At 48.8% G+C, this 19,764-nt stretch overlaps 1 protein-coding gene across 9 annotated transcripts in view; it reads left to right on the top strand.

The window, feature by feature from the left end:
• Arhgap22 (Rho GTPase activating protein 22) overlaps positions 1–19,764 on the top strand; it is a 165,707-nt gene that overhangs the window by 73,925 nt on the left and 72,018 nt on the right. For all 9 annotated transcript variants that reach the window (XM_033761827.1, XM_033761809.1, XM_033761808.1 and 6 more), the window contains one exon: positions 2,508–2,595. In XM_033761827.1, the coding sequence (XP_033617718.1) occupies positions 2,508–2,595 (88 nt within the window). The remainder of the gene's footprint in view (positions 1–2,507; positions 2,596–19,764) is intronic.

The raw sequence follows: 19,764 nt of genomic DNA, 5'->3' as shown, positions 1-19,764 counted from the left end.
CCATAAAGTGAAGCTATTTCTGCTTTTCCACTTAGATGAAGGGAAAGTAATGTCCACATCAATATTGTTACTCCCAGCTGGACATGGTGGCACACGCCCGTAATCCCAGCACTCAGGCTGAGGTAGGAGGATCGCTGCGAGTTCGAGACCAGCCTGGGCTACACAGTGAATTCCAGAGCAGTCTGAACTACATAGCGGAAGAGACCCTGTCTCAAAAAGCAATATAGATAGATAGATAGATACATACATACATACATACATACATACATACATATAGATGTAGATATTGTTACTCCCATTTTATGGACGACAGATACTAAGGCACAGAAACGACAGAAGAAAAATCTACTCATAATTACTTGGAAACTTGGCTTCTGATACGGTGAATGCTCAGGATGCATCCTGTTAACCAGTGGTGACTTTCACCCAGCTCCCCTAGCAGCTGGTTGCTGCATCCTAGGGCCAAGTCCTCATTTATTCCCAGTAGCTGCAGATTCCCCAGCAAGCAGGGAATGGTTAATTCGGTTACAGTGATTACCAGCTGGTTCTCTGGTTTATGGCCATAACCCCTCTAATGCAGCGTCTATGGGGAGAGGCATCACTCTCCCTTTCCATTACCTAAACAGCATTTTCAAGTGTCCCTGAAATTCATTTTCCAGCATCCACGAGGGAGGCTCCCATCACAGCTCAGATTTCCCTGGGGAAGGCTGGCTCAGCTGCAGGTCCATGGCTTGGCCTCTCTGTGTTGCTTTCTGGACTATAAAGCTGAAATCGTAATATGCTTTGAGGATCTATGGGAAGCTTTTCATGGATTACTGCTTGCATGGAAGAGGAGTGCTTTGTGGCCAGATACAGGGTGGAGTTGGCAGCAACCTGGGCAGGTACAGACATAGAGATGCTGTCCTCCCAACCTGGTGTGGGGCCCAATGCAATGATAGTAGAGACTGACTTGGCCAACATTGCACCGTTCTGGCTTTATGAGGACTAAGGACTTCCCAGTGCTCACCACAGCCAGTACCAAAGTGCTGCCCCAATTCCTGTCTCCTAGGGAAGGAAACTGGGGCACAGAGGTTAAGCAATCTACCTGTGGCTGAGCCAAAACTTCAAGCCAGGAAGCTGACTGTAAGAATGGGCTTTTCAATGGGTCTATGGAGAGGACTGGAAAGGTTTACATGATCTGAGTTGAGCAAAATTGAGCTTGGGGGAGAGGAAGTCTTCAGCAGAGATCAAAGTCACTGACATGCAGAAGAACAAAGAAGGCCTCCTGCATGCCACATGATAAGACTGACCAGTCCTGGGCTGGGTTGTGAGCCCTCCTGAAGTGAAAGTCACTGTCTTGCTACAAAAACATAGAAGCTGAGACTCCAACAAGTTAAGTGATTTACGAAAGGCACACAGCCTGAGGTGCTGGGCAGGGCTCAACCAGCTAACGTGGCCCCGCACCCACGCTCTCTGTCAGCCTGGTTCATTCAGGCTCTAGACGTCAACCTTGTATCAAGGTGGTGCCCATACCTGCAATGGATTCAGTCAGCCCTCAGTATCCTCAGGCTCCACATCTCAGGTTCATTCAGCCTCAGGTTGAAAATGTTCCAAACAGAACTGTGTCTGCACCAAACCTGTACATATTTGTCATTATTTCCTAAACAATGCAGTCTGGCAACTGTTTATATAGCAGCTACATTGCATTTGAAGACTATAGGGGGATATATGAAAATACGTGTTACGCATAAATACTACGCCATTTTAGAGAAGAAATCCTTGGATTTGGGTGTCTGGGGGACATCCTAGAACCAGTCTCCCCAGGATACTGAGGATGGCAGTACTCACGTATATGACGGAGATGGCACTGTCTCACTGTGCACTTTGTGCACGGTAGCTGACTCCCGTTTTAAAGGTAAAGAAATGAGACCTTAGGCTGGGAATGTAGCTCAGTGGTAGAGGCTCATGTAGCATGCACAAGGCCCTGGGCCCCATCTAAATAAATAAACTAAATAACTAAATAAGCTTTTATTAAATACTAAAAAACAATTAAGACAAGAAATGAAAGCTCACCATACCAGGACCTGAAGTACCATCCACCACATTGTCCTTAGTCACCCCAGAGCCTCGCCCCCAGATGCAGGCTTCCAGTCCTTGCCATCTAAAGCTACAGCCCTACTGTCCCAGAAAGACTGCAGATGGGTGCCTGTTGTGGGGTGATGGGGCACAGCCCCAGGCCTGCCTCTCCTTGCCTTACCCAGGCAGTAATGGACCCTCAGTGGGCAGAGCTATTCCAACTTTTGGTATTGTCACCAGGCCCTCCCTACCTGGTATGGAGCCTCTTCTGTGCCTTGTCCTCTGCCGTGGAGAGGAGGCCCCACTCCCTCCCATGACCTGGGCTGTCCTGCCAGGATCTGGATGTCTGGGTCCCTGACCCCAAGGCCTAAGCCATCTTCTCCCTGGGGACTAAAGACAGGACTCTTTCCCCAGCAGCTTATGTATCCTGTTTGTGTTTGTCTTCATTTTAGGGATTTATTTCTCTACAAGGGACCCAGGTGACTGAACTTCCTCCTGGCCCCGAGGATCCAGGAAAGCACCTCTTCGAGATCAGCCCAGGTAGGACTGAGCACTCTTCAGTGGCCCCAGAGGATGTCAGAGGGGGTTGCCATACCCCGCCTGGGGAGGGCAGATCCCATGACACTTGTCTTTGTGGGAATGCTGCCATAGTCTCCACCAATGACCTGAAAGTGGGGGACCAATCTATAGGGCATTACACACTGGGAAGAAATCCAGATGGTTATCTGGATTTTTTAAATTCATGATAAAGACAAGAGGAGAAATTAGTCAATCAGGCTATCTGAGGGTGACAGTGCTATCCTGTTAGCAGTTACAAAACAGTTCTTTGCAGCTCCACGTTTTCCACTGTGGTTGTTGCTGAACTAAGTAAAACTGTCTGCCAAGTGAGCACGTCTGTTCACTGTGGGGCTGGGTTTTGCAGCCGAGCAGGATCTGATTTAGCATGGCTTCCACCAGACACAGCGCCCAAGACAAGGATCTGAGCAGTTTACTCCAGAGCTGGCCACAAGGAGCAAGGCAAAGGTGCACAGAAGGCAGCTGGAGAAGGGAGGGAGCCAGCCAGGTGTGCAAGTGACAGATGGCTGTCCCCCCCACCTCAGCTTTAGTGGTGTCTGAGGTGGTACAAAGCCAGCCTCAGGGATGTCTCACCCAGGAAGAGGAGGCCAATGCCACCAGCCAGCCACCCAGAACTGCACACTGCAGAGTTAACCATGACCCTAATAGTTCCTGGCCCACCCCCTTCCCCAACCACGATGCCTGCAGACAGAAAAGGCCCATGGTGACAGTCACAGGGAAGAGGCCACCAGAGTGACAGGAATAGTGAGTTTCCAGGGGTCAGGCAGGGAGGACACTTCCTTCTGTAAAACATGAGGTGCATTGCCTCCCTGGATATCTGCAAGGCAGTGAGCAGCCACTCCATTGGCTCTGAAGAAATGATTTGGCAAGGGGTAGACCTGCCCAGGCTCAGGCCAGCAAGCTAAGGCACAAAGAAACAGGAAGGAGAGAAGCCAAGCCCGGAGGCCAGGGTGTGGCCATTTTTTGCAGCCTCTGATAAGAATCCCAGGAGGCTGGGCTGAGGTGCTGGAACACACTTCTCAACCTCAGGCTTTGCATGCGACACCCACGTGCCTGTGGCTTCCAAGGGCTCCTTTGATCTGTGCAGGGATCTTGGTACTAACTTGCATGTTAAGAGCAGACAGAGGGCCAGGGATTTGGTTCAGTGGTTCCCCTGCCTGCCTCACAAGCTCAAGATCCCAAGTTCAATCCCCAGTACAAAAAAAAAAAAAAAAAAAAAAAAAGCAGATAGATATCAGCACAATTCATGATAGCTAAAACTTGAAAGCAGCCCAGTTGCCCATCAACAGGAGATTGGATAAAGAAGATGTGCTTTTTTAAATAAAATGGAGTACTACTCAGCCATAAAGAATGATAAACTAGAGACATTTATAGCTAAATGGATGCACATTGAGGCCATACTCTTAAGTGAAATAAATGGGGCACCTATGTGTAAAAACTGAATAGGTTTTCTAGTGTGAGAAACTGAAAGTGTGTGTAAATAAGGACTAAAAGGTATAATAGATAATGTGAAATAGGAAGAAAAGATGCAAAGGGAAAGGGGAAGTGGCAGGGGTAGGGGAAAAGAAAGATGGGAACGGAATTAACATGAGAAAAAGAAAAAATGGAGACAAAGTCTTTGTAGATAAGGTGGGGTAGAGGGGTTGAAAGGAAGGCAGGGGAATGGGGAAAAAATAAGAACCAAGATAGATTATGTTAAGGTGCGAATTTCCAATAATGAATGTCATTATATTGTATACCTTAAATGTATCAATAAAATTAATTAATAAAAAAAGGAGGGCTAGGGATTTGGCTCCATGGTTCTGCCATCTGCCTTGCAAGCTCAAGGACCAGAGTTCGATCCCCAGTACCAAAAAAAAAATAAATAAAAGAAATTCTCCCTCAAAAACAAAAAAAGCAGACAGACACAAAGATTCCAGGGGTCACAGGGTAGAAGGGTGAGTGCCCCTGTCTGAGGCCAACTGGCTGCTTAAACAGACCTGCTCTCACAGTGACCCAAAGTCCACGAGCCAGTTAGCCTGGTCACTGGGGCAGTGCCTCTCACACCTCACAGTGGGTGCTAGGACGTGCACACCACAGGCTGCCCGGTGTCCTGAGCTGTGCTCCCAGGCTGCATCCAGTGCAGGCTCCCCAGAAGCCTCCCATAAACCCCCACATCATTCCCACCTGACTGCAAGGCCCAGAAAAGGAAATTTCCAGCCCCTTCTCCCAAGCACAGTAATCATGGCCTGGCTGAGTGGCACCTTCATTCAGGTCCTCAGAGCTGCCTTTGAACACTCAGCCACTGCTGGAGCTGTTCAGGGAAACTGAGGCAGGGGCAGGTTGGAGAAGCAAGGATCACCTCTGCAGAGTGCTGTGCATCTAGTAGGATGCCACACCAGTGTGATCAGGGCCTCCGAGGACCTCTCTTCCTCCTTCCCACCAGGGGTGCTGGATTCTGGAGCCTCCTGTCAACCTAGTCTGATGGGATCTGGGTTGCTTGTACCTGTGGCTCATACCAGGTTCTGCCTGCAGCTAGCAAAGTTCCCTCTTTCAAGGCCCATGAATATGTGGCAGCCCAGAGAGGTTAAGACAGTTGGCAGGTGGAGAGTCTGGCCTTCCCAGGTCAGCCTGTCCCCAGATTCTGGGCTTTCTGTCAGCACCATGCCTGCAGCTATAGGCTTTGTTGGGGCTGAAAATTAACAACAGCAACACTAATAATAAGATTCAATCAATCCTACCTTAAATCACAGCAGTATCCCACTTGGTTCCCTAGTGTGACCCTGGGCTACAGCTAGCCTCCAGGGGCCCTAATGTGGCAGGGCAGACTCTGCCCTTAAAGAATCAGGCATTTTGGGTCAGGGATTTAGCTCAGTGGCACCGTACCTGCCTCACAAGGGCAAGGTCCTGAGTTCAATTTGCAGTACAAAAAAAAAAAAAAAAAGAATCAGGCGGGGGTTTTTTGTTTTTCTGACCCACAGTCATGGTCACCAGATTAGGTGTTAGGTTGACACCAATTATCTGGGGCAGAAGCAACCCAGGTCCCTATGCTGGGTGCATGAGTGCAGTCCCCAGGGAGCAAGCCCAGGCAGAGAGGAAACATGGGCTGGGGCTGGGGAGAAGGTAGCGCAGCTAGGGGACCCTCGGGCTCCCTGCACAGTTCTGAGGGTGCCTGAGTGGTGGGCTCTGGGCACAGAGAACTAAGAGGAGAGGAAGAAGCCTAGCAGTGTGCCCATAGACCGGCCCAAGGCCTGGGCCAGGAGCAGGACAGGAGGAGGACGCAAGAACTCTCTCACTAGGCACAGCGTTGAGCAGCCAGAGGCCAGGCAGGGCATGTGACAGTCCCTCACTCCCCACCCAGTGCCTCCCCAAAAGAAGGATATTATCACCATACAGCAAACCAGCTACATTCATTTTGTTTCAAGTCATAGTTCTTTCTGGGTTCTTCCAACCATATAAAAAGTGACCATTCAAAATAAAATTAAAAATGTAAGAAAAGGGTGTGACTGCCACCTAGTGGACGGACCTGCCAATTCTACCACTAACTTTCATGCCTTCTGCCCACTGCTGACGCTTTCAGCCCGCCTCACCTCTGACTCCAAAACATTTGAGTCGCAAGGACCACTAGTACTCGAGCGGCTTCTCCTCACAGAGCCACCTCACAATCAAATGTAAGCATATGGAGCAGCGGGAGCAGCTGCTGTGGGCAGAGGCAAGGTGCATTCCCTGATGTCAGTGCCCGCATATGATTAGAGGACCCACGTAGACATGGTGATTGGTGCCTTGCATGGACAATCGCATACCAGATTTGTTTTTTCATGGTTATCAGACAGTAAAAGTCACTTTAAGACCCGTGCCAAATGGGGTTTTGCCCCAAAACTCTAGCTCAGGAATGGAGCAGAATTTAAGCTTCCCTGGGACTGTGACAAAAAGCTGAGGGGCCACATGCTTGCTGGACTTCTCCTGGGGCAAAGAGGAAGATGATATAGCCAGGACTCAGCTGGGACTGGGACCAGAACTCAGAGGACTACCCATGCCCAGAGGAGCTGGTAGAAAGGGGACTCCAGCAGCCTCACCTCTATTCACACAGCCACCAGCCAATGAGAGTGCTGCAGCCTTGCCTCAGGGAGCACCTCTCTGCCTCCTTCGCATCCCAGGAGAAGGACTAGCAGAAACAGCCTCCATCATACCGCACCACTTCTCCAGTTCCAGAAAGAATTTTGAACCAGAGGTGTAGGAGTGGGATTAAAAGTAAACCCAGAGAGATAAGCACATGCTGGACTCTTGATGTTCACTCTTTGTACTTTGTATTAAGGCAGGTTAACTGCTCTAAAAATCCTTCATCCCATTATCTTGACACAATAGTTGTATGCTTGTATGTAAAGCCAAAACTGAATGCTGCTAGTGGCAGCAGCTTCCCATCCTGTGGCATTGCCATCTGAAAGCTGTAACTTGAAAGAGCATCTTGATGTCTCCAAACTGGGAGCCAGGCCTAGAAGATGCCCCATTGTCCTCCAAGCCCATTGGCCATAAACTGAGTCACATGGCCTGGCTAATAGCAGGGGGTTCTGGGGGATGTAGTCTAGCTCTGACCAAGAGGTGGCAAGGCTGGTTTGATGAGCAGCAGGCAGTTCTGCCACACTGATCAATGGGCTGATTTCTTAAAAGAAAGAGTCATAGAGACACACTGCCAACTCATAGAATTATCAAAACCAAGCAGACAGACAAGAAGACACACACTGACCCACAGGATGAGACAAAAATATAAAGACAGGTGGTTGTCTGAACCTGGTGTAAGAGTCCCCAGTGCATGTGGGGCCACCAAAGACTTCCAGAACAGAATGACAAGGACCCTTCTCCCTGAAGGTCAAGTTGGCCAGATGTGGGCTGGGGTTGGGGGTTTTCAGGCAGAAACATCATGGTTAGAACTTGTGGTTGGTAAATGAGTAATTGGGTTTGAAATAGATATTGGAAGCAGCAGGAGGTGCAGGTCACCAGCTGCCAGAATGGAAAAGGGCCCTTCACAGCCACAGGGGAAGGGTGACCTCCCTGAAGAAATGCTTCTCTCCTTTCCCCTCTGCATCACAATTAGCTGGAGGAAGGAAGTGTTCAGGGGAGTCACCCTTCCCTCAAGTACAGTGATCCACCCCCTATGTCTATGGAATATAGACATAGTGGTTTCAAACTTTCCCATACCGCAGGGTGGCCCAGAGGGCTTGTTGAGACCCATCTTGCTGAGTCCATACTGAGGCAGAGGTGGAGAAACCAGGACTTGGCCTCTCAGGGGTGAGGAGCAACTCATATGGGATCTAGGGCAATGACATAACCGTGCTTTACTAACAGTGATCATTACCCTATTTTTATTAATATATGTTTGCCATACATAGTGATTAATTTGTCATAGGAAATTTGAACCTGTAATATATCTTAATTCGTTTCTTCTCATTCCACTTCCCTCCCTCAGCCCTTCTTCTCCCCATATATAAAATTTTTATTCCCATTTTTTCCATTCTCTCTCTCTCTGTTTTTGGAGGGGTCCTTTTTCCCTTCCTTCCCTTCCCTCTTACCCCTCCCTTCTTCCATGGACATGTTCTTCCTACTTCCCAATGTCTATTCTCTATTTTGCTCCTTATTTACTCTTTGGGTATCTTATACAAAAGAAACAATGCAATATTTAAACTTCTGTGTCCTATTTATTTTACTTAAAAGTAAGGTCTTGAGGTGCATCCATTTACCTAAAAAAAGTCTCAAGTTTGTCCTTCTTTATGGAAGAAAAGTGTTCTATTATATATATAAATCCTGTTTTCCTTATCTGTTTATGTGTTGGTGGGCATATGGACTGTTCCTAAGTTCAGCGATTATAAATTTTGCTGCTATAAACATGGATGTTCGCATATCACAAACAGCAATGATTAAGGAGGGGGAAACAGGCAGGCTAATGACAGAAGTTGGTTTGTACTTTGATCTACAGCAGGAGGCTAGGCTGTGGGTCCCTGTACTTGAGGAATTGTGATTCGGAGGGGAAAGGAGAGAAGCATTTCTTCAGGGTGGTCACCCTACCCCTTGGCAACACCCTTGGAAGGTGGCAATTTCTAGGGCACAGACCATGTGATGACACCGGAGAAGCTGGCCCAGGTGACCACCAAGCCAAGCTTGGTCAAGCACAGCAGGGCAGTGACAGCCCATTTGGCTGCAGAAAGAGGTACCAGGTGACTGCTGGGTCCAAAAGCACCCCATCGCCTTTTCTGGGCCCAAGCAAGCCTGACCCCAGCTGGGGCCCCTCCCCATCCTGACTGATGATAGAATTAATTAAGCTTTGAGATAGAATTAATTCAGTTCCTTCACAGCACAAGTGAGAAGTGCTGAGCTCCTGAGGTTGTGGACCCAGGCGCTCATGGGTGCAAGGGATTCAGAATCAATGGTGTTCTTTCTAAGGATGAGGTCTGACTCTGCCAAATTCAACCTTGCTGCACTCCTGGAAATGGCCTGCCTGACCCATTTACCAGGTAAGCCCCTGCCAGGATCCTACAGCTAAAGGTAGGAGTGGGGGCATGGAGGGTGGGGCTGTGGCCTGAGCCAGCTCTGCCCCCAGAACACTGAATCCTAGGCCCTGCTCCCCCTCAAGGGCCTTGTGTGTTCTGCCCTCCTGGGACAAACTTGCCCCTCCTAGCCCTTTGAATTGATCTGTTCCCTGTGTTTTGGTCTTGTGGGCCTCTCAAACCGCAGGCTCCTTGACGGTGCAGGCATTGGGCCCCAGGCAAAGTTGAGGCCTCCCACTGAACCTGCAAGGAAGGACCATCAAGTGAAGAAGCTGCTTTAGTATTCTGGACAAGCCCAGAGACAAGCCAGCCCCCTACCATATCCCAAATTAAGTGATCAGTAAAGCATCATGACTCATGGCCCCTCTTCCAGTATTAGCATAATGCTACCAATGGAGGGACAGGTGGGCTAACCACAGCACTCAGACCAGAGCCCTAAATCTGTCTGGCAAGCTACTGGCTGGGTGTCTTCAAAGGGTCCCAAAGGCAGGTGGTAGAAGCCAGAGGGAACTACAGGGGGCCACAAGGAGGCAGCAGGAAGCTGGGAAGCTGGGAAGCTGAGTGTGGGGAGCAAGCAATGGGATGCTGGGGTTTGTGCTATGTGCTGGTGGGAAGGCTGGTTCCCCCTGAGCCTCCAGTTCCACCCTCGGCACTAGTGGAGCTTGAGACTTCCTGTCCTTATCCAGCTGCTGCCTGCTGTCGCTAAGGGCTGACCTTGAGAAGGAGCTAGCAGCAAGATTACTGTGGAGGAGACAGATGTCCTGTGCCAGACGTGCCCGGGGCATCCCTGATCTTGTGAGCCCCCACCAAGTGGCAGGGATGCTAATACAGCCCTATCTCTTACCTCAGCACCTGGTACCAGCCTGCCTGCGTCTCAGCCCAAACTTGTGCGGCCCCAGTTCAGCTGCAGCTCCCAGACAGCAGTAATGACTGGAAGTGAAATGAGCTGTGATCTCCAGCCATTCCTGCTGCCAAGAACGGGAGGATCCAGGAATCCACAGGGGCTGCCCACACCTCCCACCCTACTGGCAGTCTGGCCTCTTCCTGTCTCAGGAAGGATCAGGTGTGGGCAGCTCCACAGGGTTCCTGGAAAGAGGAGCTCTGGAGCAGGAGCCTCCTGCCGATTTCTTTGCAAAAAATCATGTCTTAGCACGGCACCCTTCAGGAGAAACAGAAAGCAGGGCACCTTTGCCATTCTAAACTTCCAGTGAGTGATCCATTTTTTTTAAAAAGGATAAACTAAAAAACAGGTGAAATTAATTTTAATAACAAATTTTATTTAATTCACTACATCATTCAACCTGTGATCAACAAAACATTGGTAAGATCTAGGAGAGGGTGCTGAGGATTAAACCCAGGGCCTCATGCGTGCAGAGCTACACCGTCTCCCTCCAGCGTGACATTTTACATTCTTTTGTGTGAGTGTGTGTGTGTGTGTGTGTGTGTGTGTGTGTGTTACTAGTGATCAAACTCGGGACCTTGCACTTGCAAGGCAGATGGCAGAATCACTGAGCCAAATCCCTGTCCCTAATAGTTTAAAAAATTATTCTAAGAGAAATGAGTATTTTACACATAGAGTACTTTTCCATTCAGGTACTAAATTTTCATTGGAAAATTTCATAAAATATATGGTTGAAAAGTAGACCCACCCACATTATTCCAAAGTCACTGAAGCTTTTTCAGTGATGGAATGGGATGTCGGTTTCGGAATATAAATGGAAATAAATTAAAATTAGATGGACCACACAGTTTCTCCATCACACTGCCGCTTTTAGGGGCTGGCCAAGCACCCCATGTCTGGTGGTGCCGTGCAGAACAGCTCAAGGTAGGATGGGGGATATGGGGCACTGCCTGGCATAGGATAGGTGCTCATCAAGAGCCCTCAGATGTGGAGGAGGGAGGTGAGAGGGAGAAAGATAGGAGGAGGGAATAAGGGACAAGAAGAAGGCAGGTGCCTGCATTTGGCCTCAACCTCCTGGGACAGGGCAGCCACTTATTGACTAGGGACATGGACCAGTGACCTCTGTCCCTGCTGATGGCCTTGCTCTGTGTGCACATACTGCCCTGAGGGCTCGGGGCTGGGCCCCCACTTCCGCCAAATCTTGCTCCTGTGGGCACAGAATTCTTCACCTGGATGCCCCTGCAGAGGGTCTTGGAGAGCCCAGTGGTCTGTACTTGTGTGGGGGGCCTTGGCCTTCACCCTTAAGATCCAGGTCATAGTCTCCATCAGGTGCTGAACTTGCAACCACCTCCCTGGAATGAGGCCAATCCAAGAGCACTTGTAGTGGAGTCATGGGACCCCGCCATATACACACAGCGACACAGATTGACTCCAAGACCCTAACAGATGAAATCAGCCAGGCCGGAAGGACAAGTTCCACATGTTCTGTCTCCTAGATGGAAGATGTTTGTTTCAAAGACACAAAGGGAATTGTGGCTCCCAGAGGCTGGGGTCTGGGCAAGGGTGGGGCAGTGAGCAGGTACAGGTGACAGGAGGGAACCACACCTAATGTTCTATGCGTAACAGGATAACTGTGATCGACAGCAATCTCTGGGATGTTTCAAAATAGCTGGTGGAGAGGCTCTGAATGTTCCCAACACAGTTACGCGTGCATTGTGACCAAAAGCTACACTGAATGCTTAAATAAATTTGCATTACAATAAAAGACATTGCTACTAATTTCCCTCGAAATCCTCCCCTCACTTTGAACACACTTATCCTATCCTTACTGCCACTTTCAGAGGCAGTTCTGGACATCTTTCCTGAAGGCCTTTTTGTGGCTGCCTCTGTTCCCTGAATTAATGATATAAAACATTTATATCGGGGGCTAAGGATTTGCCTCAGTGGTTCTGACACCTGCTTCATAAGCATAAGGACCTGAGTTCGATCCCTGGTACCAAAAACAAAAAAATGCACAGCAATTTCTATTGAATTAAAACATTACGTTGCATCTTCATCCACCATATTGACTTCTGATTCTTTCCCAAAGTCAAAATGATCATGAACTGGAAATGTTTTGAATCAATTAGGGACATCAAGTCAGCCAGGACAGGGCCACAAAAGACACACTCAAAAGAGGTCTTCCAGAACTGCTTCAGAATGATGGGATGAGTGTGTTCCAAGGGAGGGGTCATCCTGATGGGGAGTTACAGCAATGTGTCTTTTTCTGTAATGACTTTAAATTTAAATATTCTCCTCATTTTCGTCACACCGTGTATGTCTGGTGACGGATATGCTGATGGCCCTGGTCCAGCCATTGTACACTGTGCACATGAAGGGAAAGGTCACACCAGGGCCCATAAATATGTGCAATTCCTATGTGTCTACGAAGAGTAGAAATGTACCTTAAAATAAATTTTAAAATAAAATAGTTGCAAAAAGAGAGAAAAAGGAAGCACCTTGAGTGTTCCACCCAGGGCAGTGCCGTGGCCAGCCTGTTTTCACAATCTCTACTGGCCAGCACAATCTTTACTCAGGGTCATGGCCCAGCCTCCTCTCAATGGAGGGCCTTCTCCTGATGCCCTGACCCCACAGCCTGGCCTCCGCAAACTCCATGACCCAGTCTGGCTTTTGGTGAGCTGGGCATGTGGATCTGGATGCCAGGCTTGCATTCAGCGACATCAGCCTATCGCTCAGTGCCTGGCAAGGTTAAGGAGCTCAGAAGAGGGGCACACAGTTGTGCAAATGTCCTGGGACATGAGGCAGCCTGGCCAGCCCTGACCGCTTCCCTGTGACACTATACCTGGGATAATGGGGCAAGTTGGCTATAAGGGTCAGATCACCAAGGACTTCGTGTATCAGGCTCAGGCTTTGAACAGTCACAGGTAATGAGGAGCCACCGAGGCTCCTACACCATAGAAAGATGTGGTCACACTTCAGGGTGAGAAGCAGGCTTGACTGTGGGGTAATGGAGCTCCAGTTGCTCTAATGAGCAGCAGAAACAGTGCTGCCAGGGCCAGAGCCAGGGGGCAGTGTGGATGGACCTGTGAGGCCCCCAAGGCTAGCAGTGCAGTCTGAGATAACTGCCAGTGTGCTGGGCAAGTGAAGAGGACCTGCAGAGGGGAGCAGTGAGAGCTAAGAGGCAGGAAGGTGTGAGGCCTGGAACTGCCAGCCAGCATCCCCTGGCTCTGGCCCTGCATTGAGCAGTTTCTCCAGCCTCTACTCCACCCCCGTGGGGCTCTGTCCCAGCCCTGCTCACTGTCAGTGTCATGCTTTCTGTCTTCTTCAAGGCCAACTTCAATGCTCAGTTTCTCCCTGGAGCCTCTCCAGACCTCACTCCACCTCCTCCAGTCCCCGGATAAAGGGGTCAAAGCCGGACCCAGTGCTCATAGCTGTGTGCCCTGGGATAAATTCTGCGTGCCTCAGTTTCCCCATCTGTAGAGAGAAGCATGAAAGTATCTACCCTTGGTCAAGAGTGGGTGTGAAGGGATTGGATGTCACTAGAGGGTGGTGGCATAGCTAAGTGTGATCGTGGGCTGGTCACCTGGAATTTACCGGTAACCTTCTGCGCTCCGAGTGAAGGGCACCTCGCCGTACATTTCTTTCCAACTTTCTGTGACTCTAGAACTTTCAAAGTTCTTTTGTTTTATTTTATTTATTCATTTTTTCCAGTACTAAGACTTGAATCCAGGGCATTCGCAGAAGCTACATCCTCTGTCCTTTTCCCCTTTTTTTGAGATTAGAGCCTCCCTAAGTTGCCTAGGCTGTACTCAAACTTGTGGTCTTCCTGCCCCAGTCTTCCAGAATGCTGGGATTATAGGCCTAAACCACTATAACTGGTCATAAATGATAAGGGTCTTTTTTTATTTGGTTTTGTTTGCAGTGCTAGGGATTGAACCAAAGGAATTCACACTGAGGTACATCCCCAATCCTTTTTAATTTTTGAGGCAGAGTCTTGCTAAACTTCAAGGCTAGGTTCAAACTTGCAATCCTCCTGCCTCAGCCTCCAGAGTGCTAGGATTACTAAAGTACCTATGCTGTGCTACATGACACTCCTATATCTTAGGGTGTTACTGGCCTGTGTTAACTACTAAACAAAGTTTAATATTGTAGCCCAGCATCTGCACATTTGAAAAAGGACAAACTTATTTCCAAAGAATGCGCTAGTAACTTTTTCAGGTGATATGTTCAGTGTTATTCTTCAACCTCCAGAAGAAGCCTTTTCAGATAAAATGCTTCTAGGTTTAAAGCAGTAGGTCTAGTTGCTATTTCTTTTAAATAGCAGGTGTGATATTTCTAAACTGTGTGACTCTGACAGTCTCTGGGTCCACTGTTCCTTAGGGGAGCTGACCTGGAAACACCTTGCTTGGTGGTTTTGGAAATTTGGCCAACATGTTCTGTAACACAGTGTGGTCACCCACCCGCCAAGGTGGCCACTTGAGAGTCTACATCCCTACCGTGTGGCCAGATTTGGGCACACATCTGTCACTTCGGTCTGTGGCCACTGGTTGGTACTGGGCAGCAGTGGACATAAGTCCCCATTTCACATGTTCTGCAGGACACTCTCAGCTGAGGTTCCCAAGCAATAGATTGAGTTTCTCTTTAGAAAAGGAGGTAGAAGGAGGCACTGACCACGTGCAGGGTATCTGTTAGTCTGGGTCTTCAATTCCCTTACAGGCTTGTGTGTTCAGGACTTGGTCTCCAGCTGCTGGGAGGTGGTAGAAACTTCAAAAGGTAGGGCTGAGTGGAAGAAACATAGTTCACTGGGTTAAGCCCTTGAAGGAAGTATTGGAATCCTGGTCTCTTCCGCTCCCTCCCTTGCTTCCTGGCTATTATGAGGTACATACCCTTGCCATGATGCACTCTGCTGCCACAGGCCCCAAGTGATGGGAGAAAGCCTCCACACTGTGACCTCTGAAACTATGAGCCACATATAGTAAACCTTTCTTTCTTATCCATTGATTATCAGAGGTATTTTGTCACAGAAATAGAAAGCTGACTTTTTACCCTCCTGTGAATTATCCTGCTGTATTGGCTCAACAATTTCCTGAAACTACAGTAGTAGACCTTGCATCTGCCTTCTCTAGATGGAGAAACTGAGGCACGGAATGGTTCCCTTGTCCAAAGTCAGATAACTGGTACAGATAAGAGTCCAGATTCCACTCTGGGATGTCACCCTCTCCCCCCAGTGCTGGACACCAGGATCCTGGGACACAGCACAGGGCAGACAGATCCCTCCAAAGATGATGGTGTGCTGGACCAAGAGGGTGATAAGCAGGAGGTGGGAGGAGGCCATCCCAGTGCCAGTGCAGAACAAAGATGTAGATAAAATTCTTCACTAGTGATCTCAGCTGGACTAAATCCCTAGATAAATTAGGATGTGGGGAGGAATGTGGCAGGGGATTAGTGTGTGGGGGTTGGAGGACCCACGTCTGGGGAACCAAGCCTGGGCCCTGAGGCTCCTCTCCTGGGCTCTTTAGCTAGATCCAGCTGCTGCAATTGCAGTCCACATGTCAGCCCATCAGCATCTCCTGGGTGCTGGCTGGGAAATATCAACTCTGTAGCTGGACCAGTAGAAGCATGATCTGTGTTACAGTAGTAGGTCCTGGCAATCTGTGTGCATATCAGCCTCACAATTCCCCAGCCCTGGTCTGTGAGCTCAGGGAGAGAGGAATGAATGGTGCACTCTGAGGCCAGTTTCAGTGCTGGCCTGTAAAAGGTGCTTGATAAATGAAACCAACACAGGAGCAATAATTCAAAAGCAGGGTGCATGCTGGAAGTGACAGTAGGGAGAGGCAGACCACGGTGAGACCTGGAGATCATTTGTTCTTGGCCTGCAAAGCAGGGTTCGCAGCTCATGCACTGACTCTGGCCTGCAGATATATTTTGTCTGGGCTCAAGAAAATTTTTTTAAAACAAAGTTGCCCACAAAAAATATAGATTTCTGTGGGATAGGATCGGATCTGCTTTCTCCATATTAAAAACTGGCAGGAGCTAAATAACAGCTTCACCCTTTGCATAGAACCTGAGGGCTCTCAGTTGGCCAGAGTCCTCACCATTCCTTATCACCTGCCCTTTCCTCTGTCAGTTCCTCTTACCTGCTGACTTCGGTGGGGGAGCCTCAGAATAAAACATTTAAAACTCTAAAGATGGCCAGAAAATGGTGGTTGTCATGTGTTGTCAAAATCATTTGACATCTTTGGCTACTGATCTTGTAGGGTCAAGGTTAAGACAGCATGCTCAATAGGGAGGGGAAGGGGGGCTTGGGGGAGGGAGAACGGGAATGGGAAAAAAGAGGCAGGTTATATCGTGGACAGGTACAAATTCCCTGTGATGAGTGCTATCATTATGTATATCTAAAATGTACCACTAAGAGTTTTGCATTAAAAAAAAAGAAGAAGAAAGAAAGACAGCATGCGCAGTCATGCTGTCTGAATTGCAATCCTAGCTCAGCCTCTACCCAGACTGGGGGTCCAAAATAAACCACATAATCACTCCAAGTTCAGGCTCATCACCCTGAAATCATCACAACCAGCATAGCTGTGTGTAGATCGTTAAGTACAGTAGTGGCACACAGTTACCTACTGCTAAATAGCTGTTAATTACTAGTTACTAATTCATAGCCATTTATGGAGAGCTAATTACTATGGCATTAATAATTGTAGGTGCCTTACAAAATAACACTCAAAAGTGGAGGTATTTGTTCTCCACATTTCCAAAATATCATTATTAATTATCATTACTTTCCATTAAAAAGTACTCAGAATATATAACATTTTTAAATCCAGGTAATCATCTAAAAATGTAAAATTGTATACATATTAGAAGCATTAAATGAAAAGATAAATCAATGAAATAGAAACATTAAAAATATTGTCCTAATAAAAATTATGAGCAGATGAAGTGAAGTAATTAAATAGTCTCATTTTCTCTTTGCTACCATGGAGGCACTTGGAGTTTTTTCTCTTTACCTCTTTTCTTTGTTGCTGGCAGGAGCTGCGTGTTTTTATTGATCATGAGCTACACCTTGTAATTTTAAACATGGTGTTGATCTCTGCAAAATTCTCCAGTGCTGTTGTGGGTACATGGAGACCCAAGGAGTTGTCAGGGCAGTTTTGGGGCTGTTGTTCCAATGTCACAACTCCAAAAAGTCTCTGAACCTGAACAAATATATATGTTGTGATAGAGGAACCTGGGCAGTCTTCTTCCCTGTATCAGTCTGTTCTGTGTTGCTATAACAATATACTTGGTACCAAGTAGCTTATAAAGAAAAGGGGTTTGTAGAGCAAACTTTGTAGAGTCCATCCTTGAGTGGCCCTATCTGGATTCTGGTGAAGTCCTTTAGTTCTGTCACAACCCAGTGGATGGCACCAAGCAGGGACCAAGTGCATGAGGGAGCCATCGCTTGGCAAGACAAGGAGACAGAGACCCTGCTTCCTCCTTCACAATGGATCGCTCTCAAGGGAACTAATTGGGTCCCAAGGGAACTGCACTAATTCCTTCTGAGGTCAGTGATGCCCGTGACCTGTGGCTGAGCCTCATTCTGCATGGCCCCTCCTCATCCCAATGTGGCCATGCTGAGGAGGGGCCCTTTATTACCTGTGAGCCTGTGGGGGACTGGGACTGTCCCCTTAGGACAGTGGAGGAACAGACAGCCACATCCTAGACAAGCTGGCTCTGGAGACAAGCTTCCACTGAGGTGCATCCTCAGGGGTAAATGATTCTGCCTTTTAAAATATATACCTCAAAAATACTAGGAATTCAGCATTTAGAAAAAAAACATTATTGTGGAATGTCAGAATGTCGGCAATATAAGCTACAATTCCAGAAAATCTCCAGATCACTGAGATTTCTGGGGTCCAACACATCCCTCTTCAATGTTCTTCTGGTCACTTGAGAGCCCAGGGACAGAGTCTGGGCGGCCAGTGCTGAGGGAGGAGGGAGGCAGCTGTACCCAAGACCCACGTCCCCTAGGACCCTCCTTGAGGCCTCACTCAGATGTAAATGTTTGCAGACACAGTTATCTCAGATGAGGTCGCAGTGGATCAGGCGGCCCCAACCCAATGCCTGGTGTCCTCGGGAGAGGAGGAGGGGACACAGAGACATTCAGGGGACAAAGGCCACTGAATGGGAGCAGAAGCTGTAGGGATGGCTCTACCAGACAAGGAATGCTAAGAAATGCTAGAAGCCGGCAGAGGCCAAAGACAGGAAGGATCCTGCCCAGAGCCTCAGATGGGGCCCTGCCCATAACTCCTGATTTCACACTTTTGGTCCTCAGCACTCAGGGAGAATGAGCCTCTGTTGTTAAGGGCCCTGCATTGTAGCTGTCTGGCACTGAAGCCTAGACATTGCAGGCAGGGATGACCCTGCTCTGGGCACTGCCCTTCGCACTGATCTTGGGACGCCCTGCCCCAGGGGCTGAAGCCTCTCCCTCTTCCTTCAGCCACTGTTCTCTGTCACTGCCCTCTACACAGCCCCACCACCACACTGGACCATCTGCTCAGCCTCAGCACCACCCTGACTTCTGGTGCTGCTCCTGGAGCCAAGGCCAGCTGGGAAGAACTGAAAGAGGAACCTGAAGGGCTCAGGGAGGATCACTGCTTCCCTGGGGCACCATCTTGCAAGGTCATGAGCCTACCGGCTGGTGACAACAGTGACCTATGAAGGTCCCTGGCAGGGGCTGCAGATGCAGCCGGGCCTGGCACACAGCACATGCTCAGAAACCTGTCTTGGGTCACTCTATGCTGCTGTAACTGAACTGCACAAACAGTAATTTATAAAGAGTAGGGTTTGTTTGGCTCCCGGTTCCAGAGACTGAAAGTCCAAGGGCATCTGGTCAGGGCTTCTTGCTGCACCATGACATGGCAGGAGCATCTCAAGGTGAGACACAGAAAGTGTGCCCATTCAGGTCCCTCTGCTCTTCTTACAGAGTCATCAGTACCATGCAGGGGCCCCACTCTTCTGACCCCATCTAATTCCCCACCTTCGAACACCTTTATGTGGCTTTGGGGATTCATTTTCCAATGCATGAATTTTGGGTGACACATGCAAATTATAGCACCCCTAGCCCCAGGAAAGGATGGCGTATAATTCCTGCATGCTGAGGAACCTTTTTCCTCTGGGCCCTGGCCAGCTGGACTCAGTGGGGCCCAGGGAGACATCGCAATTAGGCTGTGGAGACAGCGGGGGCCAGGGGTCCTCACCATGCATCCACAGCCCAGGACGAGGAGAGTTGGTCTGGAGGCTCTGGTCTGCAGTTCCCACGTTGGGCACAGAGTGCCCCCCTCAGAAAGCAGGGAAGAAAGAATTTGAGAGATCAGACAGCAGCCCCAGATGTGCGCCACTGTAGGATCCCGAGCTGCCTGGGAGGCTCTGCACTGAGGAATGTGGAGAGCTCTTTTCTTTCTCCTCTCCAGCAGGAGAAGCCAGTCTTCTTTGTCCTGTCAAGGGTCACTTAAGTGGCCCTCTTGGATATGCAAATGAAGGCCACAGAACAGCCAGGCTCCTGGGCCTTGTGTGGAACAATAGGAATATTTGTGGCCCCAGGTGGTAGGTTTTATTTTTTTTATTTTTGAGTGGGTTGGAAAAGATGTGAACTTGGAGGAGGGAGGGATTTATGGACTGATGAGCACACACACACACACACACACACACACACACACACACACACACATT

This window comes from Fukomys damarensis, unplaced genomic scaffold (genome assembly GCF_012274545.1).
Source record: "Fukomys damarensis isolate Sample0158 unplaced genomic scaffold, DMR_v1.0_HiC HiC_scaffold_1, whole genome shotgun sequence".
In the NCBI taxonomy this organism is placed as follows: domain Eukaryota; kingdom Metazoa; phylum Chordata; class Mammalia; order Rodentia; family Bathyergidae; genus Fukomys; species Fukomys damarensis.
This window is presented reverse-complemented; position numbering and strand designations above follow the sequence as displayed.